The 25,606-nt window shown below is 50.4% G+C and overlaps 1 protein-coding gene across 1 annotated transcript in view; it reads right to left on the bottom strand.

Moving 5' to 3' along the window:
* LOC149443598 (inter-alpha-trypsin inhibitor heavy chain H3-like) overlaps positions 1-24,012 on the bottom strand; it is a 61,123-nt gene extending 37,111 nt beyond the window's left edge. The window contains exons 1-11 of the mRNA XM_089655508.1: positions 23,890-24,012; positions 22,473-22,639; positions 18,189-18,293; positions 15,541-15,703; positions 14,993-15,103; positions 13,057-13,185; positions 11,228-11,344; positions 9,483-9,651; positions 6,862-6,987; positions 4,432-4,613; positions 2,100-2,285 (exon numbers count right to left, since the gene is read on the bottom strand). Coding sequence (XP_089511634.1) covers positions 2,100-2,285; positions 4,432-4,613; positions 6,862-6,987; positions 9,483-9,651; positions 11,228-11,344; positions 13,057-13,185; positions 14,993-15,103; positions 15,541-15,703; positions 18,189-18,293; positions 22,473-22,639; positions 23,890-23,967 — 1,533 coding nt within the window. The 5' untranslated portion in view covers positions 23,968-24,012. The remainder of the gene's footprint in view (positions 1-2,099; positions 2,286-4,431; positions 4,614-6,861; positions 6,988-9,482; positions 9,652-11,227; positions 11,345-13,056; positions 13,186-14,992; positions 15,104-15,540; positions 15,704-18,188; positions 18,294-22,472; positions 22,640-23,889) is intronic.
* Positions 24,013-25,606: the final 1,594 nt, after the last annotated feature.

The following is a 25,606-nucleotide window of genomic DNA, read 5'->3' as shown; positions in this document are numbered from 1 at the left end:
TGGAACCCAGCTCACTTTGGAGGGGTGGGGAGACCCCTGTCTCAGCTCCCCATATCCCTCTTATGTGTAAGTCCCCCTGTGCCTGTTAGGGGTACAGGGTGATCTGTCCTAATATTGGGGTGGGGGAGGTTGTGGATTGTTTAATGCCATGTGGTTGCATCCCATTGTTCTATTGTGTGTCTTGCTTGGGAGCAAACTATTATGGGATGTATGTGTTTGTGTATTGGCTTGGTGGGGGGTGTCTGCTGATGTGTCTCTGGTTCAGGGGCGGACTGACCATTCGGAAACTCGGGGGCCCGGGGTCAGTAGGGGGCCCCATGTGTCTGTGTTAAAATAACGCAGTCTATTTCCTGGTTTGGTTCCAGAGTGGTGTCCGGGGATCTGTGTTCGGACCGGGAAGCGGGAGTTTAACGGAAATACAGTGGGGATGGAAAGTTTGGGCATCCCAGCTAAAAATGTGTATTAATGTGCATAAAGAAGCCAAGGAAAGATGGAAAAATCTCCAAAAGGCATCAAATTACAGATTAGACATTCTTATAATATGTCAACAAAAGTTAGATTTTATTTCCATCATTTACACTTTCAAAATAACAGAAAACAAAAAAATGGCGTCAGCAAAAGTTTGGGCCCCCTGCAGAGTTAATATCTTGTACTGCCCCCTTTGGCAAGTATCACAGCTTGTAAACGCTTTTTGTAGCCAGCCAAGAGTCTTTCAATTCTTGTTTGAGGTATCTTTGCCCATTCTTCCTTACAAAAGTCTTCCAGTTCTTTGAGATTTCTGGGCTGTCTGTCACACACGGCTCTTTTAAGGTCTATCCATAGATTTTCAATGATGTTGAGGTCAGGAGATTGTGAAGGCCATGGCAAAACCTTCAGTTTACACCTCTTGATGTAATCCCCCGTGGATTTCCAGGTGTGTTTAGGATCATTATCCATTTGTAGAAGCCATCCTCTCTTTAACTTCAGCTTTTTCACAGATGGCATCAAGTTACCATCCAAAATTTGCTGAAATTTCCTTCTACTCGTGAGATGTTCCCTGTGATTGATCCAACCCCATGCTTCACAGTTGGACAGAGGTTCTTTTCATTAAATTCTGTGCCCCTTCTTCTCCAAACGTACCTTTGCTCATTCCGGCCAAAAAGTTCAATTTTAACCTCATCGGTCCACAGAACTTGTTTCCAAAATGCATCAGGCTTGTCTATATGTTCATTTGCAGAGTTCAAACGATGATTTTTGTGGTGAGGACGTAGAAGAGGTTTTCTTCTGATGACTCTTCCATGAAGACCATATTTGTACAAGTATCTCTTTATAGTAGAATAGTGACCACAACTCCAGTGTCTGCCAGATCTTTCTGGAGGGATCGTGCAGTCAAACGTGGGTTTTGAATTGTTTTTCTCACAATCCTGCGAGCTGTTCTGTCTGATATTTTTCTTGGTCTTCCAGATCTTGCTTTAACTTCCACTGTTCCTGATGACTGCCATTTCTTAATTACATTCCGAACAGAGGATATTGACATCTGAAAACGCTTTGCTATCTTCTTATATCCTTCTCCAGCTTTGTGAGCGTCAACTATTTTCAGTTTCAGTTTTCTAGACAACTGCTTAGAAGAACCCACGGTGCTGATTGTTGGGGCAAGGTCAGATGAGTCTGGGCATTTAAAACCTTTGAGATTGACATCACCTGGTCTTCCCAGACGATGATTGAGAACATTCCATGACACTGGCAGGTCTCAGCTCTGCAAAGGGGGCAGTGCATGCTATAAATTCTGCAGGGGGCCCAAACTTTTGCAGACGCCATTTTTTTGTTTTCTGTTATTTTGAAAGTGTAAATGATGGAAATAAAATCTAACTTTTGTTGACATATTATAAGAATGTCTAATCTGTAATTTGATGCCTTTTGGAGATTTTTCCATCTTTCCTTGGCTTCTTTATGCACATTAATACACATTTTTAGCTGGGGTGCCCAAACTTTCCATCCCCACTGTACCTAGCGCAGTCGGGGTCCGGTTCCGATACCCCTTTCAATAGCTGGACCCCCAAATCTTCTATACTGGTGTGAGCGAAGGTGACCAGAGAACGCTGACCATCCGCTCTACTCACGCCTTGAGCCGTCACTTGGGCCGTCAGGACGTCGATGTCATTATTGTCGATGTGCCCGGCCACAACCAGCTCGGAGCCCTGGTAGTAATGATTGAAGCTGTTCTGGGTCAAATCGTTCACTTGGAGGTCGGGATATTGTACGGAGACATCCAGGAGGACCGGGAACGCCACTTCTTTGTAGAAATTCTGGGGGAAAAAAAGATAAGAACCGCCCTAAGCTGAATCTATGGACTTGTTAGCTTAAAAAAAGGCAATAAATCAGAAAAGAACGACCACAAATAACAAATAATTCATTCTACAAAACTGCGTTTACTTCTGTGGGAATGTAGGCAACGCCCAACGTCAGGTCATTTTCTCTCCAGGTCGAATGCCATTCATTTATACCGAACAGACTGAATCAGGGAAATACCGCATTATGGCCACTAGATGGAGCTGAGGATCCTGATGGAAATAGTTACCAGGGCTCCATCTAGTGGCCATAATGCGGTATTTTCCCAAACCGCTCTATTTTTATGGATGAATAACATTCGACCTGGGAAGAAACCAGTCCAATAACATTCTATTGTGTCCACCCCTACAGTTTCACAGGATGAGACGCTCTGCAAGTTTTTTTATTAAATACCGCCCTTACTGTTGATTGACTTCTGCTGGACGTCTGTACAAAGCATCCACTACTCTTTCAGCAAAATAATACTTTCTAAAGCCAGTTTTAAACCTCCCTGCTAATAGTTGGAGCCAACAAAATATGGGACAGCAAGTGAATGAACACCAAAGATGGCGTCTACGTAAAAAGTGAAGTTCAATGATAATTCTTGATGTCAGTTACATCTGTAGGGAATGCGGGTTGCGACATATGTCTGTAGCATGTCAACGGGTACGAGGGCGCTCCTCGGTCTAGGCCACATGTGTAAAATGCAAGGCCCATAGGTCAAATCGGGTCCGCTAGGCCATTTCATGTGGCTCTTGCACCTTTCCTGCAGCTGTGGTCCCCCCCTCGTCTCTACCCCCCAACTCAGCATTCGGCAGTAGAGAGGAGGACAGAACTCCTCCCTCAGATCCTGCACCTCTCTGTGCAGCCGCAGCACCCCCTTGTCTACACCTTCCCTGGCAATCGCACCTTTCCTGTAGCTGTGCCCCCACCCTCATCTCTGTACCCCCCAACTCAGCAGTCAGCAGCAGAGAGGAGGACAGAACTCATCCATCAGATCCTGCGTCTCTCTGTGCAGCCGCAGCACCCCCTTGTCTCCGCCTCCACTGGTTTCAGCAATCAGCAGCAGAGAGGAGGACGGAACTCCTCCTACAGATCCTGCACCAATCTGTGCAGCCTCAGAAACCCCCTCATTCCTGCCTCCCCTGGCCCTTGTACCTTTCCTGCAGCTGTGGCCCCCCCTCATCTCTAACCCCCAACTCAGTAGTCAGCAGCAGAGAGGACGGAACTCCTCCCTCAGATCCTGCATCTCTCTGTGCAGCCGCAGCATCCCTTTGCCTCCGCCTCCCCTGGTCTCCGCAATCAGCAGCAGAGAGGAGGACAGAACTGCTTCTACAGATCCTGCATCTCTCTGTGCATCTGCAGCACCCCCTCATTTCCACCTCCCCTGGCCCTCGCACCTTTCCTTCAGTGGTGCCCCCCCCCCATCTCTACCTCCCCCCAACTCAGCAGTCGGCAGCAGAGAGTAGGACAGAAATCCTCCATCAGATCCTGCGTCTCTTTGTGCAGCCGCAACACCCCCCTTGTCTACACCTCCCCTAGCCCTCGCACCTTTCCTGCAGCTTTGGACCGCCTCCTCATCTCAGACCCCCTCCCCAACTCAGCAACAGAGAGGAGGACAGAACTCCTCCCTCAGATCTTGCGTCTCTCTATGCAGCCGCAGCCCCCTCTTGTCTCCGCCTCCACTAGTCTCAGCAATCAATAGCAGAGAGAAGGACAGAACTCCTCCTCCAGATCCTGTGCCTTGTCTCCACCTCCCCTGGTCTCAGCATTCAGCAGACTCCAGCCCTCCTCTGGTCCTCCTCCAGACCCTACACTGTTTCCCAGCTCCGCCCCCAGATTCTTCCTGGCAGCTGCACAAGGTAAGGGGGGTGCACTATGATGTAAAGGAGGGTGGGGGGATTCTTGATTTCTGATAGTGGGGGGCTCTTGAGATCCGATGTAAGGGGGGGTGGGTGGGGTGCTCTGGACATCGAGTCTCACAGATACAACTGGCGCTTTGAAGGCGACCATATTGCTGACACGGCCCGCCATGACACCCCCCCCCTCCCCCGCCATAACCCCCCCCCCGCCATGACACTCCCCCGCAATGACACCCCCCACACACACATATTATGATTTTACCTGCAGCTGGAGGGCGGAGTCAGAGTCCTCATAGATCCTCCTGGCTAGACCTCCGTTCTCCAATGACATCTTCTCCAGAAAGCCGTAATCCACATCGGAACCGAACCCCAAACTGTACAGCGTGGCCACGCCCTCCATGACACCCTTCACGTTCCTCATTATCGTGCCGAGATCCGTGACACCTGAGAGGCAACCAATCAGAGTCACATCAAGAAGATCAGGAAAAGTCACAAAGTTCAGAAATGTTTCATTTTACTTTATAATAAGCCACATCAGTGATCTCCAAACTGCGACCCAGGGGCCAAATGTGGCCCTTTGCTTGCCCGTATCCAGCCGATAGGGCACTATCCCTACCACTGACACCAATGATGGGGCACTATTCCTCCCACTGACACCAATGATGGGACACTATTCCTCCCACTGACACCAATGATGGGACACTATTCCTCCCACTGACACCAATGATGGGACACTATTCCTCCCACTGACACCAATGATGGGACACTATTCCTCCCACTGACACCAATGATGGGGCACTATTCCTCCCACTGACACCAATGATGGGGCACTATTCCTCCCACTGACACCAATGATGGGACACTATTCCTTCCACTGACACCAATGATGGGGCACTATTCCTCCCACTGACACCAATGAATGGGCACTATTCCTCCCACTGACACCAATGATGGGGCACTATTCCTCCCACTGACACCAATGATGGGGCACTATTCCTCCCACTGACACCAATGATGGGACACTATTCCTCCCACTGACACCAATGATGGGACACTATTCCTCCCACTGACACCAACGATGGGACACTATTCCTCCCACTGACACCAATGATGGGACACTATTCCTCCCACTGACACCAACGATGGGACACTATTCCTTCCACTGACACCAATGATGGGGCACTATTCCTCCCACTGACACCAATGATGGGGCACTATTCCTCCCACTGACACCAATGATGGGGCACTATTCCTCCCACTGACACCAATGATGGGGCACTATTCCTCCCACTGACACCAATGATGGGGCACTATTCCTCCCACTGACACCAATGATGGGGTACTATTCCTCCCACTGACACCAATGATGGGGCACTATTCCTCCCACTGATACCGATGATGGGGCACTATTCCTCCCACTGATACCAATGATGGGACACTATTCCTCCCACTGACACCAATGATGGGGCACTATTCCTCCCACTGACACCAATGATGGGGCACTATTCCTCCCACTGATACCGATGATGGGGCACTATTCCTCCCACTGACACCAATGATGGGGCATTATTCCTCCCACTGACACCAATGATGGGACACTATTCCCCTCACTGACGCCAATGATGGGGCACTATTCCTCCCACTGACGCCAATGATGGGGCACTATTCCTCCCACTGACACCAATGATGGGGCACTATTCCTCCCACTGACACCAATGATGGGGCACTATTCCTCCCACTGACACCAATGATGGGGCACTATTCCTCCCACTGACATCAGGGGATTTCCTACTTCCACTTGCCCCAGTCTGGCCCCCCAAAGTTTGAAGGACGGTTATTTGGCCCTTTTCTTAGACAGTTTGGAGACCCCTGAGCTGTGAAAAACAGCTCCGCCTTCCTCCTGGAACACTATTGGCTGGCCACTGCCGTTGGTAGAATCCTGCCCCTCCCCCTTCTTGTGCTTCTGTTACATTGTATCATGTTTGTCATAAAAAGAGATTTCCTTTCCTGCGGCTCCAATGCCATTGGCCATCCTCCTGGTCACCCCAAAAAAATGGCTGTACGGGGGAGGGGGAGGTTATCCTCCACATACTATACTGGGACCGGCCCCCAGCTATCAAGTCACAGCTCCTGCCCCGCCCACTTCAGTGCTTACCTGTCTATTGGTCGGGGAGGTATGGGAGGAGGGGTAGGGGCTCATGTTTATGGGGCTCGGTGCTTTTGAAACATGTTAAACGCAGGATGGCAATGGGAACCCCCAACAACATGAATCCTCAGGGGTGGAGCTTGCACACAGAAAGGGGTGGAGACTGCATTGAGATAAAACCCGCCATCACTAGATCCTGCCAGAAATCCAGCGCAAGCTATCCCTCCTCTGCAGTGACACCAGTCCCACCCAGATTACCTCCCTGAACTACAGAACACCTTCCCCCATTTTAGGTGATCTGTAGTCCTTGATTTAGGGTGACAACACTGCTCCTCCACACGGTACACTGAGTAAAGGTTGTCACCCTAGAACAGGAAGTGTGTTAATGGCAGGATCACCAGGAGAAAAGGAATTAAAAAAAGAAAGCTAATGCAGCCATCACTTCTGAGGACGGACAAGCGGCAGCGCGACATTTCTGTTCTTTAGGTTCAGATCCACTTTGTATATCAGGCCAGGAGGGCGGAGCCATATTTCCGGGCTTCTTACCAGAGGTGGGGTCTCCGTCAGACAGGAAGATGACGATTGACGCGCTGATCTCCGGGAACACTTTGCTCGCTCTGTCGTTTTTCAGCATTTTGGCTGCAGCTAATAAAGCCGAATTTATATTTGTGCCTAAAAGAAATCCAAGATATAATAGTAATATATCAGACTAAAAGGTGACAATGTACCCTCCCCCGAGGTGTCAGCCCCCCCCCCCCATATACAACGTATAATAATGTCAGACTCATAGACGATTACAATGTATCCTCCCCCGAGGTGTCAGCCCCTCCCCCCATATATACCGTATAATAATGTCAGACTCATGGACGATTACAATGTATCCTCCCCCGAGGTGTCAGCCCCTCCCCTCCCCCCCATATATACCTTATAATAATGTCAGACTCATGGACGATTACAATGTATCCTCCCCCGAGGTGTCAGCCCCTCCCCCCCATATACACCGTATAATAATGTCAGACTCATAGACGATTACAATGTACCCTCCCCCCGAGGTGTCAGCCCCTCCCCCCATATATACCGTATAATAATGTCAGACTCATGGACGATTACAATGTATCCTCCCCTGAGGCGTCAGCCCCTCCCCCCATATACACCGTATAATAATGTCAGACTCATGGACGATTACAATGTGTCCTCCCCCGAGGTGTCAGCTCCTCCCCCTCCCCCCATATAAACTGTATAATAACATCAGACTCATAGACGATTACAATGTACCCTCCCCCGAGGTGTCAGCCCCTCCCCTTCCCCCCATATATACCGTATAATAATGTCAGACTCATGGACGATTACAATGTATCCTCCCCCGAGGTGTCAGCCCCTCCCCCCATATATACCGTATAATAATGTCAGACTCATAGACGATTACAATGTATCCTCCCCCGAGGTGTCAGCCCCTCCCCTCCCCCCCATATATACCTTATAATAATGTCAGACTCATGGACGATTACAATGTATCCTCCCCCGAGGTGTCAGCCCCTTCCCCCCATATACAACGTATAATAATGTCAGACTCATAGACGATTACAATGTATCCTCCCCCGAGGTGTCAGCCCCTCCCCCCCATATACACCGTATAATAATGTCAGACTCATAGACGATTACAATGTACCCTCCCCCCGAGGTGTCAGCCCCTCCCCCCATATATACCGTATAATAATGTCAGACTCATGGACGATTACAATGTATCCTCCCCTGAGGCGTCAGCCCCTCCCCCCCATATACACCGTATAATAATGTCAGACTCATGGACGATTACAATGTGTCCTCCCCCGAGGTGTCAGCTCCTCCCCCTCCCCCCATATAAACTGTATAATAACATCAGACTCATAGACGATTACAATGTACCCTCCCCCGAAGTGTCAGCCCCTCCCCTTCCCCCCATATATACCGTATAATAATGTAAGACTCATAGACGATTACAATGTATCCTCCCCCGAGGTGTCAGCCCCCTCCCCCCCATATACACCGTATAATAATGTCAGACTCATGGACGATTACAATGTGTCCTCCCCCGAGGTGTCAGCTCCTCCCCCTCCCCCCATATAAACTGTATAATAACATCAGACTCATAGACGATTACAATGTACCCTCCCCCGAGGTGTCAACCCCTCCCCTTCCCCCCATATATACCGTATAATAATGTCAGACTCATAGACGATTACAATGTATCCTCCCCCGAGGTGTCAGCCCTTCCCCCCATATATACCGTATAATAATGTCAGACTCATGGACGATTACAATGTATCCTCCCCCGAGGTGTCAGCCCCTCCCCTCCCCCCCATATATACCTTATAATAATGTCAGACTCATGGACGATTACAATGTATCCTCCCCCGAGGTGTCAGCCCCTTCCCCCCATATACAACGTATAATAATGTCAGACTCATAGACGATTACAATGTATCCTCCCCCGAGGTGTCAGCCCCTCCCCCCCATATACACCGTATAATAATGTCAGACTCATAGACGATTACAATGTACCCTCCCCCCGAGGTGTCAGCCCCTCCCCCCATATATACCGTATAATAATGTCAGACTCATGGACGATTACAGTGTATCCTCCCCTGAGGCGTCAGCCCCTCCCCCCCATATACACCGTATAATAATGTCAGACTCATGGACGATTACAATGTGTCCTCCCCCGAGGTGTCAGCTCCTCCCCCTCCCCCCATATAAACTGTATAATAACATCAGACTCATAGACGATTACAATGTACCCTCCCCCCGAAGTGTCAGCCCCTCCCCTTCCCCCCATATATACCGTATAATAATGTAAGACTCATAGACGATTACAATGTATCCTCCCCCGAGGTGTCAGCCCCCTCCCCCCCATATACACCGTATAATAATGTCAGACTCATGGACGATTACAATGTGTCCTCCCCCGAGGTGTCAGCTCCTCCCCCTCCCCTTATATAAACTGTATAATAACATCAGACTCATAGACGATTACAATGTATCCTCCCCCGAGGTGTCAGCCCCCTCCCCCCCATATACACCGTATAATAATGTCAGACTCATAGACGATTACAATGTATCCTCCCCTGAAGTGTCACCCCTCCCCCCCCCCCCAACCCCCACCCCATACGAATACTCTCTATATTCACCTCCTCTCGCTGTGATCTCTGCGACAAACTCTTTTGCGCTTTTGATATTTTCCGGCGCGGCTTTTACCAGATTATTCTTCCATTTTAAAACTTCTTCGTTAAACTTTAATATGCCAACGTGGTCTTCCTCCGGGAGGTCTTCCAGGATTTTTGTGAAGGCTTCAAGTGTCTACAAAAAAAAAAAAGTCGTCACATCGAGCTGAGCCAAGAAACAGGTTTGGTGCCGATCACACCGGGTGCGACTTACCATGCCGTGCGAGTTTCAAATCACATGATAAGTCACACCCTATTAAAGTGGTCATATCATTGTGATTCAGACTCACCGATTGTGAAAGTAACGCATGCATAGACTGCTGTGCAAGACTGGAGGGGAGGAGCCGGTACACCTGTGCAAGACTGAAGGGGAGGAGCCGGTACACCTGTGCAAGACTGAAGGGGAGGAGCCGGTACACCTGTGCAAGACTGAAGGGAGGAGCCAGTACACCTGTGCAAGACTGAAGGGGAGGAGCCGGTACACCTGTGCAAGACTGAAGGGGAGGAGCCTGTACACCTGTGCAAGGCTGAAGGGGAGGAGCTGGTACACCTGTGCAAGACTGAAGGGGAGGAGCCGCACCGATTGTGAAAGTAACGCATGCATAGACAGCTGTGCAAGACTGAAGGGGAGGAGCCACTACACCTGTGCAAGACTGAAGGGGAGGAGCCGGTACACCTGTGCAAGACTGAAGGGGAGGAGCCGGTACACCTGTGCAAGACTGAAGGGAGGAGCCAGTACACCTGTGCAAGACTGAAGGGGAGGAACCGGTACACCTGTGCAAGAATGAAGGGGAGGAGCCTGTACACCTGTGCAAGGCTGAAGGGGAGGAGTCCGGTACACCTGTGCAAGACTGAAGGGGAGGAGCTGGTAAGGGGAGGAGCCGGTACACCTGTGCAAGACTGGAGGGGAGGAGCCGGTACACCTGTGCAAGGCTGAAGGGGAGGAGTCCGGTACACCTGTGCAAGACTGAAGGGGAGGAGCTGGTAAGGGGAGGAGCTGGTACACCTGTGCAAGACTGAAGGGGAGGAGCTGGTACACCTGTGCAAGACTGGAGGGGAGGAGCCGCTACACCTGTGCAAGACTGGAGGGGAGGAGCCAGTACACCTGTGCAAGACTGAAGGGGAGGAGCCGGTACACCTGTGCAAGACTGAAGGGGAGGAGCTGGTATACCTGTGCAAGACTGAAGGGGAGGAGCTGGTATACCTGTGCAAGACTGAAGGGGAGGAGCCTGTACAACTGCAAAAGACTGAAGGGGAGGAGCCAGTACAACCGTACAAGACTGAGGGGGAGGAGCCAGTACAACTTACAAGACTGAAGGGGAGGAGCCAGTACAACTGTATAAGACTGCAGGCAGCCAATCAGAGGCTGACAACAGCACTATAGAATGTGAAGAAGCAGCTCACTGTTTCCAGAGTTAGCTTGGATGGACTGTGAGCTCCGTTGCAGTAATGTAGATTTATACGTATTGTATATTGTCTGTGTTGTACACCGCTATGGTATATGTTGGGTTTTCGTAATGAAACAATAATGGACATGACTCCGGGGATCATATTTCCTCTGACAGGTGAACGCCGGACATCGTTTTATTGTGATTGTTATCAATGCTCCTTTCATCTCTGGGTTTTAGAGCTGACAATCATTAGACCGACTTCTCACAATATGAAATTTTTGGGTCCTCGATACGAGAAATGGACCCAATGATTGGTGTCACCTGTTGTATCTTCCGTCCTCTCATCGATCCGCTGCAGTCAATGACAAACACCACATTCTTTGGCAGCCTGGCGAGGCTGCTGGGAGCGAAGTAATGGACGAAGTATCCATTGATGATCTGTGAGATGGAAGTATGAGGTAATCACATCAATGGAAAGCCCATGTACTGCCAGGAGCATGCTTGCTACACATGACCTCAGCATTGGCTCCGATTGGTCACATGACCTCACTACACTGTGAGCTCTCACAGCATTGGCTCTGATTTGTCACATGACCTCACTACACTGTGAGCTCTCACAGCATTGGCTCTGACTGGTCACATGACCTCAATACACTATGAGCTCTCACAGCATTGGCTCTGATTAGTCACATGACCTTGCTACACTACGAGCTCTCACAGCATTGGCTCTGATTGGTCACATGACCTCACTACACTATGAGCTCTCACAGCATTGGCTCTGACTGGTCACATGACCTCAATACACTATGAGGTCTCACAGCATTGGCTCTGATTAGTCACATGACCTCGCTACACTATGAGCTCTCACAGCATTGGCTCTGACTGGTCACATGACCTCACTACACTATAAGCTCTCACAGCATTGGCTCTGATTGGTCACATGACCTCATTACACTATGAGCTCTCACAGCATTGGCTCTGACTGGTCACATGACCTCAATACACTATGAGCTCTCACAGCATTGGCTCTGATTGGTCACATGACCTCAATACACTATGAGCTCTCACAGCATTGGCTCTGATTGGTCACATGACCTCATTACACTATGAGCTCTCACAGCATTGGCTCTGACTGGTCACATGACCTCAATACACTATGAGCTCTCACGGCATTGGCTCTGACTGGTCACATGACCTCACTACACTATGAGCTCTCACAGCATTGGCTCTGATTGATCACATGACCTCATTACACTATGAGCTCTCACAGCATTGGCTCTGATTGATCACATGACATTCCACAATCAGCATTCACTATACTGGCTTACCTGACATCATCACAATACCAGCTTTCATTGCATTGCTTCTGATTGATCACATGGCATCTCCACGCTGCCATCTTCCACGACATTGGCTCTTGCTCATCACATGATACCATCATGCTGCCAGTGTTAACTTTATATTAGAACACATGACAGCATTATCAGCTTTCTCCATTGACTTGGATAACCGTATGATTTTGCAATGCCTACTGTCTCTTTATTGGCTCTGGATGATCATATGACACAACCACTCCCCCAACATTCACTAAACTGGCTCTGAGTGGTCACATGACATCAGCACAATTTCAGCTTTCACTACATTGGCTCTGAGGAATCGCATGGTATCAGCATACTTCCAACTTTCATTACATTGGTTCTGTGAGATCACATGACATCAGTATATTCTCAGCTTTCACTACATTGGCTCTGAGGAATCGCATGATATCAGCATACTTCCAACTTTCGTTACATTGGTTCTGTGAGATCACATGACATCAGTATATTCTCAGCTTTCACTAGATTGGCTCTATATAATCACATGACATCAGCACACTCCCAGCTTTCACAACATTGGTTCTGAGGGACCATATGACATCAGCATATTCTTAGCTTTCATTAGATTGGCTAGATATAATCACATGACATCACCACACTCCCAGCTTTCACTAGATTATCTCTGAGGAATCATATGACGTCATCACGCTGTCAGCTTTCACTAAACTAGCCATGACTACTTACAGTAAATTACATTTTCCCAACCAAATCAGCAGCTTTGAGGACCCCTAACCGAATAAAGGAAAGTTTTATTTTAGGTTCCGGAAAACTGACCTGGATGTTCCCAGCAGATGTTTCTCTCTTCACGTCGTATTTTATCGTGAAGTCACCATCCAGAAGTGTTTCAGAGCAAACAGTACATTTACGTTGCTGGTGAATGGTGGGCTTAAACATGATATGTGCCTGGAAAGGATACATTGAGTCACCCAGAATTACTTTATTATGAAACTGCATTTTGAAAATATTGCAAAAAACAAAGAAAGTTAGACAATTGATGACAAAGGAGGACCAAAGAAAGCAAAGGAATACCAAGGAGGACAAAGGAGGGCCAAGGATGACTAGGGAGGACTAGGGAAGACAAAGAAAGGCCAAGGAAGGCAAAGATAGACCAAGGAAGACAACAGTAAACTAAGGAGGGCTGGGAACAACAAAGCAAGACCAAGGAAGACAAAGAAAGGCCAAAAAAAACTAATCAAAAGATGGACAAAGAAAAACCAAGGAGGACTGTGGAAGACACAGAAAGACAAAGGAAGATCAAGGAGCACCAGGGAGGACTAAGGTAAATAGAAGAAGACCAAGGAAGACTAAGGAAGGCAAAGAAAAGACAAAGGGAGACCAAGGAGGACTAGGGAAGACAAAGGAGGACCAAAAAAAACCAAGGGACACTAATGAAGACCAGGAAAGGTTATGGAAGACAAGAAAGGCAAAGGAAGACCAAAGAAAACAAAAGAAGGACAAAGGAAGATCAGGGAGGACTAGGGAAGACAAAGGAAGAGCAAGGAGGACCAAGAAGGACTGGGAAAGTCAAAAGAAGCCCAAGGAAGACAAAAGAAGAACAAAGGTTGACCAATGAAGACCAAAGAAGGCAAAGAAAGACCATGAAAGTCAAAGGGGGACCAAGGAGGACTAGGGAACACAAAGGTGGACCAAGAAAAACCAAGGGAGACAAAGAAAGGACAAAGAAAACAAAAGAAGCTTAAAGAAAAAACAAGGAGACAAAAGAAGACCAAGAAGGAGGAGGGAAGACAAACAAGACAAATGAAGACCAGAGAAGACAAAAGAAGGACAAAGGAAGCTCAACAAAAGACCAAGAAAGAATAGAAAAGGCAAAAGAAGACAAAAGAACACAAAATAAGGACAAAGGATGACCAAGAATGACTAGAAAATACAAAAGAAGACAAAGGAAGACAAAAGAAGGACCAAGGATGACCAAGGAAGGTAAAGAAAGAACAAGGAAGTCAAAGAGAAACCAAGGAGGACTAGGGAGCACAAAGGTGGACCAAGAAAAACAAAGACAAGCAAAGACAGGCCAAAGAAAACAAAAAAATAAACATAAATAAAAACCAAGGGAGACAATGGAAGACCAAGGAGGCCTAGGGAAGACAAGAAAAACAAAGGAAGACCAAAGAAGACAAAGCTCAACGAGGACCAAGGAAGACTAGAAAAGGAAAAAGAAGACAAAGGAAGACAACACAAGGACAAAGAAAGACAAATAAAGAACAAAGAAGTCAAAGGGAGACCAAGGAGGACTAGGGAACGCAAAGGTGGACCAAGAGAAACCAAGGGAGACAAAGAAAAGTCAAAGAAAACAAAATAAGTACAAAGAAAACCCAAGGAGGACAAGCGAAGATCAAGGAGGACAAAGGAGGTTCAAGGAGGACTAGGGAAGACAAAAGAAGACCAGGGAAGTCAAAGAAAGACAAAGGAAGCACAATGGAAGACCAAGGAGGACTAGGGAAGGCAAAAGAAGACCAGGGAAGACAATGGAAGACCAAAAAAGACAAAGGAAGGACAATGGAAGACCAAGGAGGAGTAGGGAAGACAAAAGAAAACCAAGGAAGGCAAAAGAAGGACAAATGGTAACAAAGGAATGCTAAGAAAGGCAAAGAAAGACCAAGGAAGCCAAAGGGAGACTAAGAATGACCAAGAGAGACAAAGAAAGACTGAGGAGGACACGGTAAGGCAAAGGAAGACCAAGGAGAAGACTGGCCTTGTTTCCCGTGTGACTTATCGTAACCACATCCATGAGTTCATTTGTCATGAAGCTTCCACGAGCGTCCACAAAGCTGATTTCCTGAGGTTCAGTGATGTCCACATTTATCTGCCAAACAATTTATATACAGTTCAGGCTCAGGTACCATTGTATGCCATGCTGGACACTAAGGGATGTCAGGCTGGAGGAGGGGGTGATTCTAGGCAGGCTGCCTTAGGTAGCGCCCACATGTGATATTGAACCTCCATGATTGGCAGAACTGAAATAAATGAATTAAAGGGGCAGGGCCAGGGATAGTCAGGCTGGGGAGGAAAGCGCTAGATGATGATGGATGTCACCCCAGCCAGGAAATGAGGCGGAGCTCTATCTGACTTGCTGCAGCTTCTAATGCACATTGTGAGAGGCTCACAGGATGCAGCGACATCAGAGGAAGACATTGAGTAGCTGCAAGACTGACGGGAAGGCCGGAGGTCAGATATGACTCCGTTCCACCAATAGATATACAGGATGAGGGACCTTCAGGGCTGAACCAACGGCCGTCTCACCTGAAAGTTTTCTACCAGCTGCCGCGGTTGCACTTTGATCTGCATTTCATAACTCCCATGATGCCGCTTCAGTAGCTCCTCATAGGTCAGTTTAAAGATGGCGGAGGCCCGAGCGCCGACATTGACGGAGATTTTGAAGTTTTCCATTTTCCTTCCCGTGGATCTAAATTTCCAAAATGTTACATTGTAACTGGAAGCGGCAAATTGTGTATAAATGATACAAATATACAGAATATCGTTACCACGGAAACGGAACTTCTCCAACTATAGATCCACACTGGATGCTTCTCAGCGCCGAAAATTCCATTCCTCCACCTTCACTGTGTAGCCAATCACTGGAGGCGGGAGGGAGGGGGAGGAGTCAGAGGAGACAGCCAGTCAGATTTATGGGTGAAGCTCTATTTTAAAGGATAAGTTCACCTTTCCTAACATGTTACATGTCAGATCCGTGACCAGGGTGTAACATGGAATGACCAGACCCGCCCCCACTCCCTCACTTCCTCAGGATCTTCTCTCCCCCCCCCCCATCCCCCGATAGCTGTCAACATTTTTAAAAGCGCAGTCCTGTGAATGTACATCCTATACACCCCATACACCCCGTACATCCCGTACATCCCGTACATCTCATACATCCCATACATCTCATACATCCCATACATCTCATACACCCCATACACCCCATACACCCCGTACATCCCGTACACCCCGTACATCCCGTACATCTCATACATCCCATACACCCCGTACACCCCGTACACCCCATACATCCCGTACACCCCATACACCCTGTACATCCCGTACACCCTGTACATCCCGTACATCCTATACACCCCATACACCCCGTACACCCCGTAAACCCTGTAACCCCATACACCCCGTACATCCCGTACACCCCATACACCCCGTACACCCCATACATCCCTTACACCTCATACATCCTATACACCCCGTAAACCCTGTAACCCCATACACCCCGTAAACCCTGTACACCCCATACACCCCGTACACCCCATACACCCCGTACATCCTGTACACCCCGTACATCCCGTACATCTCATACATCCCATACACCCCCTACATCCCATACACCCCGTACATCCCGTACATTCCGTATATCCCGTACATTCCATACACCATGTACACCCCATACACCCCATACATCCCGTACATCCCATACACCATGTACACCCCGTACACCCCGTACACCCCGTACATCCTGTACACCCCATACACCCCATACACCCCGTACACCCCATACACCCCATACATCCCGTACACCCTGTACACCCCGTACATCCCGTACATCCTGTACACCCCATACACCCCGTACATCCCGTACACCCCATACATCCTGTACACCCCGTACACCCCATACACCCCGTACATCCCGTACACCCCATACACCCCGTACATCCTGTACACCCCGTACACCCCATACACACCGTACACGCCATACACCCCATACATCCCATACACCCCGTACACCCGTACATCCCGTACACCCCGTACACCCCATACACCCCATATGGGCAAGCAGATATACTGACAGGTCTGCTGATCACGGGTGCAATGCTTTACAGGCTTTTGCAACAAAAAATAACAAATGCACATTTTTTTAACCTGCAAACATTGTATTATATTTGGTCAAAAGGTGAACTTATCCTTTAAAGGAAGACGTGTGAGAAGGAGAAGATTAGAGGAAACTGAGAGTCAATAACGGGTCATTTTAGGGATCTATTTCTGCTTGTCAGGTTACTTTAACATCATATTTAGATGGAAGCTCATCCCTGAGATCTGCATATAATAGAAACAGAGTAGATACAAAAACAACAATGTCTCTCTCCCGTCTGAGCGATGTTTATAAACAATGTTACTTTGTATCTCTATCTCCCGCCTGAGCGATGTTTATAAACAATGTTACTTTGTATCTATCTCCCGTCTGATCGATGTTTATAAACAATGTTACTTTGTATCTCTCTATCCCCGTCTGATCGATGTTTATAAACAATGTTACTTTGTATCTCTCTTTCCCCCGTCTGATCGATGTTTATAAACAATGTTACTTTGTATCTCTATCCCCCATCTGATCGATGTTTATAAACAATGTTACTTTGTATCTCTCCATCTCCCGTCTGATCGATGTTAATAAACAATGTTACTTTGTATCTCTCTATCTCCCGTCTGATCGATGTTTATAAACAATGTTACTTTGTATCTCTCCATCTCCCGTCTGATCGATGTTTATAAACAATGTTACTTTGTATCTCTCCATCTCCCGTCTGATCGATGTTTATAAACAATGTTACTTTGTATCTCTATCTCCCGTCTGATCGATGTTTATAAACAATGTTACTTTGTATCTCTATCCCCCGTCTGATCGATGTTTATCCTACAGACACAACAGAAAGAGCCAATCTCAGCAGTATGAGGGTCGTCTCCTCTTAGACGGTTGTCACCAGGACAGGCACCCCCACCAGAAGATTGTCTTTCTCTTTCTGTTCTGGTGACAAATCCAGAGGATGAATCGTCCAGTAGAAAGCGATGAAATGCTGACAGGGAATCTGAACCTTCCTGACTTCACACCAAAATAAAGAATAACTAATAAATGTTCTCCTAGAAGGGAGAAGTGATACAACGGCGACACCTACTGGACGAGCCCAGCACTTTCACCCCGGGACACCGCTCGATCGTACTGCTGCTCCGCGTCCGCCTTCTTCTTCACAACGCCGACGTTCGTCACTCCGTCTACCGTCCTTCAACAGAAAAGAAACTTTTAAGAATCATTTTCTAGTGGTTACCTCGTCATTATTCTCTATACAGCAAGCCAAATCCAGACAAAACATTTTGTCACAAGGTGAGCGGCTACAGCAGGGGCTGATCTGTGTCAGACATTTGTGAACACTTCCAAGAACTGTACTGAGTCTCAGGGTGGAGTAGTTTGTATTATTATGAGGGCCTCTGTAAGGCGGGGCAAAAGGGGCAGCTGCCCTGGGCCCAGTCATTATTGTGGGAGAGTCCCGGTCCGGTAGCAGCGGGGAGCAGGGCAGAGGAGCTAAATCCGGTGCCAACATCGGCATCCTCAGGGCTCAGGCAGGATGATAGCACCTTGCTTCTCATATCATCTCCATACAACAACCCAGAGACAGAGGCCATAGGGAAGATGAACAGCATGAGTGTGGCTAGGACCGAGAACCCGGAGGAGGGAGAAGACCTCCATCGCCCCCCTGACCCCCAAAGAGGCGAGCAGCAGTGAGTGCAGCATCCCCGGCTCCTCCCAGAACTTGGTGGACTCCTTCTTCAACCTCCTCTCCACTCCCAGCACCGACATCAACAGGAAGACAGGCTGAATGGGGACCCAGAGGATGAGGATGGGGGGAGGTAGGTACTGGGCATCAAACACACCTACTCACAGACTGGGACTGGTACTGGGGGGCACAGGAGGGACTGCAGATAGGGCTGGGGGTTCCTCTCTCACCCCCCCCCATCTGCAGTCCCTCCTGTGCGCCTCTCTCTCTAACCACCCTCTCTCATCCCCACCCCTCCCTCTCACCCCCATCTCTCCCCCCATCTCTCTCACCTCCCTCTCTGTTTTTCACCCCCATCTCTCCCCCCCTCACCCCCATCTCTCTCTCCCCCATCTCTCTCACCTCCTCTATCTCACCCCATCTCCTTCCTCTCTCACCCCCTTCTTACTCTCTCTTTCATCCCCATTTCTCTCACTCCTCTTTTTCCTCACCCCCCTCTCCCTCACCCCCCTTTCTTTCTCTCTCACCGCCTTCTCTCTCTCTCTGTCCCCTTTCTCTCTCTCACCCCCCTTCTTTCTCTCACCCCCCTTTCTCTCACCCTCTCACCCCACCCTTTCTATTTCTCTCTCACCCCCCTTCTCTCTCACGCCTGTTCGTTCTCTCTCTCCCCCCCCCTCACATGCTGGGAGGGGGAATTGAGTGGACACTGACTGACAGATGACAGCAAGTGAGTGTTACTGATCCCATCCTTACCAAGCACTGCCACTCATCCCAAAGAAATGCCACTGATCCCACCCCACCCCCTCTCAGCACTGCCACTGATCCCACCCCACCCCCTCTCAGCACTGCCACTGATCCCACCCCACCCCCTCTCAGCACTGCCACTGATCCCACCCCACCCCCTCTCAGCACTGCCACTGATCCCACCCCACCCCCTCTCAGCACTGCCACTGATCCCACCCCACCCCCTCTCAGCACTGCCACTGATCCCACCCCACCCCCTCTCAGCACTGCCACTGATCCCATCCCACCCCCTCTCAGCACTGCCACTGATCCCACCCCACCCCCTCTCAGCACTGCCACTGATCCCACCCCACCCCCTCTCAGCACTGCCACTGATCCCATCCCACCCCCTCTCAGCACTGCCACTGATCCCATCCCACCCCCTCTCAGCACTGCCACTGATCCCACCCCACCCCCTCTCAGCACTGCCACTGATCCCACCCCACCCCCTCTCAGCACTGCCACTAATCCCACCCCACCCCCTCTCAGCACTGCCACTGATCCCACCCCACCCCCTCTCAGCACTGCCACTGATCACTCCCCACCCCCTCTCAGCACTGCCACTGATCCCACCCCACCCCCTCTCAGCACTGCCACTGATCCCACCCCACCCCCTCTCAGCACTGCCACTGATCCCACCCCACCCCCTCTCAGCACTGCCACTGATCCCACCCCACCCCCTCTCAGCACTGCCACTGATCCCATCCCACCCCCTCTCAGCACTGCCACTGATCCCATCCCACCCCCTCTCAGCACTGCCACTGATCCCACCCCACCCCCTCTCAGCACTGCCACTGATCCCACCCCACCCCCTCTCAGCACTGCCACTGATCCCATCCCACCCCCTCTCAGCACTGCCACTGATCCCATCCCACCCCCTCTCAGCACTGCCACTGATCCCACCCCACCCCCTCTCAGCACTGCCACTGATCCCACCCCACCCCCTCTCAGCACTGCCACTGATCCCATCCCACCCCCTCTCAGCACTGCCACTGATCACTCCCCACCCCCTCTCAGCACTGCCACTGATCCCATCCCACCCCCTCTCAGCACTGCCACTGATCCCATCCCACCCCCTCTCAGCACTGCCACTGATCCCATCAACCCCTCAGGTCTGCCACTGATCACACCCTCACGCCCCCCCCCCACCCTCTTAAACTGTAACACATTCCCTGCTCAGCACTGCCACAGATCCCGCCCCCCACCACTGCCACTGATCACACCCTCCCCCCTAACCCCAGAAACCAATGAGTGAGTGGTAGTGATGTGCAGTGATCTCTAGCAACCAGTCAATGAGCGGTAATTATGTGCCGTAACCCCTGGCAATCGCTGATCTGCTGCAGTAAAGTGATTTGCTGATGAAAGCTGCAATTTATTGCATGTCACAGTGTAGGTGGAGAGCGAAACTGCATGGGGGGGTGGGGGGGCAAGAAATTGGTCACCCAGGGTCCAATATATATTAAAGACAGCCCTGGGTATTATATCCCCCCCCCCCATGTTGTCTGGCCTGGAGGGTGGACTCGGATCTCTGCCCTGGAGGGTGGACTCGGATCTCTGCGCTGGGGGGTGGACTCGGATCTCTGCGCTGGGGGGTGGACTCGGATCTCTGCCCTGGGGGGTGGACTCGGATCTCTGCCCTGGGGGGTGGACTCGGATCTCTGCCCTGGGGGGTGGACTCGGATCTCTGCCCTGGGGGGTGGACTCGGATCTCTGCCCTGGGGGGTGGACTCGGATCTGTGCCCTGGGGGGTGACTCGGATCTCTGCCCTGGGGGGTGGACTCGGATCTCTGCCCTGGAGGGTGGACTCGGATCTCTGCCCTGGGGGGTGGACTCGGATCTCTGCCCTGGGGGGTGGACTCGGATCTCTGCCCTGGAGGGTGGACTCGGATCTCTGCGCTGGGGGGTGGACTCGGATCTCTGCGCTGGGGGGTGGACTCGGATCTCTGCCCTGGGGGGTGGACTCGGATCTCTGCCCTGGGGGGTGGACTCGGATCTCTGCCCTGGGGGTGGACTCGGATCTCTGCCCTGGGGGGTGGACTCGGATCTCTGCCCTGGGGGGTGGACTCGGATCTGTGCCCTGGGGGGTGACTCGGATCTCTGCCCTGGGGGGTGGACTCGGATCTCTGCCCTGGAGGGTGGACTCGGATCTCTGCCCTGGGGGGTGGACTCGGATCTCTGCCCTGGGGGGTGGACTCGGATCTCTGCCCTGGGGGGTGGACTCGGATCTCTGCCCTGGGGGGTGGACTCGGATCTCTGCCCTGGAGGGTGGACTCGGATCTCTGCCCTGGGGGGTGGACTCGGATCTCTGCCCTGGGGGGTGGACTCGGATCTCTGCCCTGGGGGGTGGACTCGGATCTCTGCCCTGGGGGGTGGACTCGGATCTCTGCCCTGGGGGGTGGACTCGGATCTCTGCGCTGGGGGGTGGACTCGGATCTCTGCCCTGGGGGGTGGACTCGGATCTCTGCCCTGGGGGGTGGACTCGGATCTCTGCCCTGGGGGGTGGACTCGGATCTCTGCGCTGGGGGGTGGACTCGGATCTCTGCCCTGGGGGGTGGACTCGGATCTCTGCCCTGGGGGGTGGACTCGGATCTCTGCGCTGGGGGGTGGACTCGGATCTCTGCCCTGGAGGGTGGACTCGGATCTCTGCCCTGGGGGGTGGACTCGGATCTCTGCCCTGGGGGGTGGACTCGGATCTCTGCCCTGGGGGGTGGACTCGGATCTCTGCCCTGGGGGGTGGACTCGGATCTCTGCCCTGGGGGGTGGACTCGGATCTCTGCCCTGGGGGGTGGACTCGGATCTCTGCCCTGGGGGGTGGACTCGGATCTCTGCCCTGGGGGGTGGACTCGGATCTCTGCCCTGGGGGGTGGACTCGGATCTCTGCGCTCCGCGCGGTATGAAGCTCACATGCTGAAGTTGGTGATGAACGCGGTTTTGGGAAGCTCCACATCGAAGATCGCCTCCTGAGAAGAGTTCTCCGCGTTCTGGACTTCCGTCGTGATCAGAGTGCGGGAAAATCGAGACGTGACTTTACAATCGATGTCCATTCTGTAGATGTCCATCGAGGATTCCACCTGCAGGGAGATCACAAATCTGAAAACGGAGAACACGAGGCTCTGCGCCAGAGGAGCTTACACTCTAATATCCTCCCACAGTCACAGATTAGTCCAGGTAATAACCAGTTAACATTCCTTTAGACTGTAAGCTCCTCTGGTACAGAGACTGATGGGACTGTGGGGGAGGGGACATTAGAGCGTAAGCTCCTCTGTACAGAGACTGATGGGACTGCGGGGGAGGGGACATTAGAGCGTAAGTTCCTCTGGTGCAGAGACTGATGTGACTGTGGGGGAGGGGACAGTAGAGTGTAAGCTCCTCCGGTACAGAGACTGATGGGACTGTGGGGGAGGGGACATTAGAGCGTAAGCTCCTCTGTACAGAGACTGATGGGACTGTGGGGGAGGGGACATTAGAGCGTAAGCTCCTCTGTACAGAGACTGATGGGGCTGTGGGGGAGGGGACAGTAGAGCGTAAGCTCCTCCAGTACAGAGACTGATGTGACTGCGGGGGAGGGGACATTAGAGTGTCAGCTCCTCTGGTACAGAGACTGATGTGACTGCGGGGGAGGGGACATTAGAGCGTAAGCTCCTCTGGTACAGAGACTTATGTGACTGCGGGGGAGGGGACATTAGAGCGTAAGCTCCTCTGGTACAAAGACTGATGTGACTGTGGGGGAGGGGACATTAGAGTGCAAGCTCCTCTGGTACAGAGACTTATGTGACTGTGGGGGAGGGGACATTAGAGTGCAAGCTCCTCTGGTACAGAGACTGATGTGACTGTGGGGGAGGGGACATTAGAGTGTCAGCTCCTCTGGTACAGAGACTGATGTGACTGTGGGGGAGGGGACATTAGAGTGCAAGCTCCTCTGGTACAGAGACTGATGTGACTGTGGGGGAGGGGACATTAGAGTGCAAGCTCCTCTGGTGCAGAGATGTTAAAGTTGAGCTCCAGCCAAAATGTTGTCCCTGCTGTGGAGATTCTGTCCCAGAGACACAACAGAAAGGGAGAAGTTCCACCTTTGTCATGTCACCGGAATAGTTGCACCCATTGGAATATATTCCCCCAACTTCCATTTCTGGTGACAACCGTCATTTGAATTTTTGCCATCTATTCCTGTCCTGGAGTCAGTGATCCCCAAAACAGGAAATGAGGGTGAACCTCCCTATAGGGGGCACGCAGTAAGAGGTTCTAACCTTTCCAGGGTTCCACCACAACCCAACAATGGAGGGACCACGATAGGGACATATTCTGAACGCCGGGCACTTACCGGAGCACCATGGCCGGGCCGGAGTCCACACACAGCGAGGAGAACCACCGCTATATTCATCCACTTGATAAGAGACATTGTAAAATGTAAAAAGATGTAATTCCTGCGAACATTAATGGACAACCAGCATCCCGATTAATGGATAACTTCGGAGAGAAACAAATCCCAGAAATGTTTGTTTGGATTTCACAAGCGGTTCCTCTACGAGGCGCGTTGTGTGTTTTGCGTCCAGTTTTGGAAAGAGTTGCGAAGAAAACGGATCAATATTGCACATTGATCTGTGGACTGAAATCATTGGCACTCGCTTTCTGGATGGTTTGCGGTCCTTTGATGGGATCGCCTGTAAACGCATGACACACACGTGCTTGAAGAATGGCCCCTCCCCCAGCCCAGCAGGAAAATGAGTGAAGCTTGATACACGCATAAAAATGTGCATTTATGAGCAAAAAAATCTTCTAAATCACTGGATGCATAGATACAGTCAGGTCCATAAATATTGGGACATGGACACAATTCTAACATTTTTGGCTCTATACACCACAATGGATTTGAAATGAAACAAACAAGATGTGCTTTAACTGCAGACTGTCAGCTTTAATTTGAGGGTATTTACATCCAAATCAGGTGAACGGTGTAGGAATTACAACAGTTTGCATATGTGCCTCCCACTTGTTAAGGGACCAAAAGTAATGGGACAATTGGCTTCTCAGCTGTTCCATGGCCAGGTGTGTGTTATTCCCTCATTATCCCAATTACAATGAGCAGATAAAAGGTCCAGAGTTCATTTCAAGTGTGCTATTTGCATTTGGAATCTGTTGCTGTCAACTCTCAAGATGAGATCCAAAGAGCTGTCACTATCAGTGAAGCCATCATTAGGCTGAAAAAAACAAAACAAACCCATCAGAGAGATAGCAAAAACATTAGGCGCGGCCAAAACAACTGTTTGGAACATTCTTAAAAAGAAGGAACGCCCCGGTGAGCTCAGCAACACCAAAAGACCCGGAAGACCACGGAAAACAACTGTGGTGGATGAGCGAAGAATTCTTTCCCTGGTGAAGAAAACACCCTTCACAGCAGTTGGCCAGATCAAGAACACCCTCCAGGAGGTAGGTGTATGTGTGTCAAAGTCACCAATCAAGAGAAGACTTCACCAGAGTGAATACAGAGGGTTCACCACAAGATGGAAACCATTGGTGAGCCTCAAACACAGGAAGGCCAGATTAGAGTTTGCCAAACGACATGTAAAAAAGCCTTCACAGTTCTGGAACAACATCCTATGGACAGAGGAGACCGACATCAACTTGTACCAGAGTGATGGGAAGAGAAGAGGATGGAGAAGGAACTGCTCATGGTCCTCAGCATACCACCTCATCAGTGATCATGGTGGTGGTAGTGTCATGGCGTGGGCATGTATGGCTGCCAATGGAACTGCTTCTCTTGTATTTATTGATGATGTGACGGCTGACAGAAGCAGCCGGATGAATTGTGAAGTGTTTCGGGAATATTATCGGCTCATATTCAGCCAAATGCTTCACAACTCATTGGACGCTTCACAGTGCAGATGGACAATGACCCAAAGCAGACTGCAAAAGACACCAAAGAAGTGGAATGTTCTGCAATGGCCAATCACCTGACCTGAATCCGATGGAGCATTTCACTTGCTGAAGACAAAACTGAAGGGAAAATGCCCCAAGAACAAGCAGGAACTGAAGACAGT

The sequence above is a fragment of the Staurois parvus genome, unplaced genomic scaffold (genome assembly GCF_062004578.1).
Source record: "Staurois parvus isolate SC_StPar_1 unplaced genomic scaffold, SC_StPar_1.0 ptg000843l, whole genome shotgun sequence".
Classification (NCBI taxonomy): domain Eukaryota; kingdom Metazoa; phylum Chordata; class Amphibia; order Anura; family Ranidae; genus Staurois; species Staurois parvus.
Note: the sequence above shows the minus strand (reverse complement) of the source record. Positions and strands in the feature narration are given on the sequence as shown.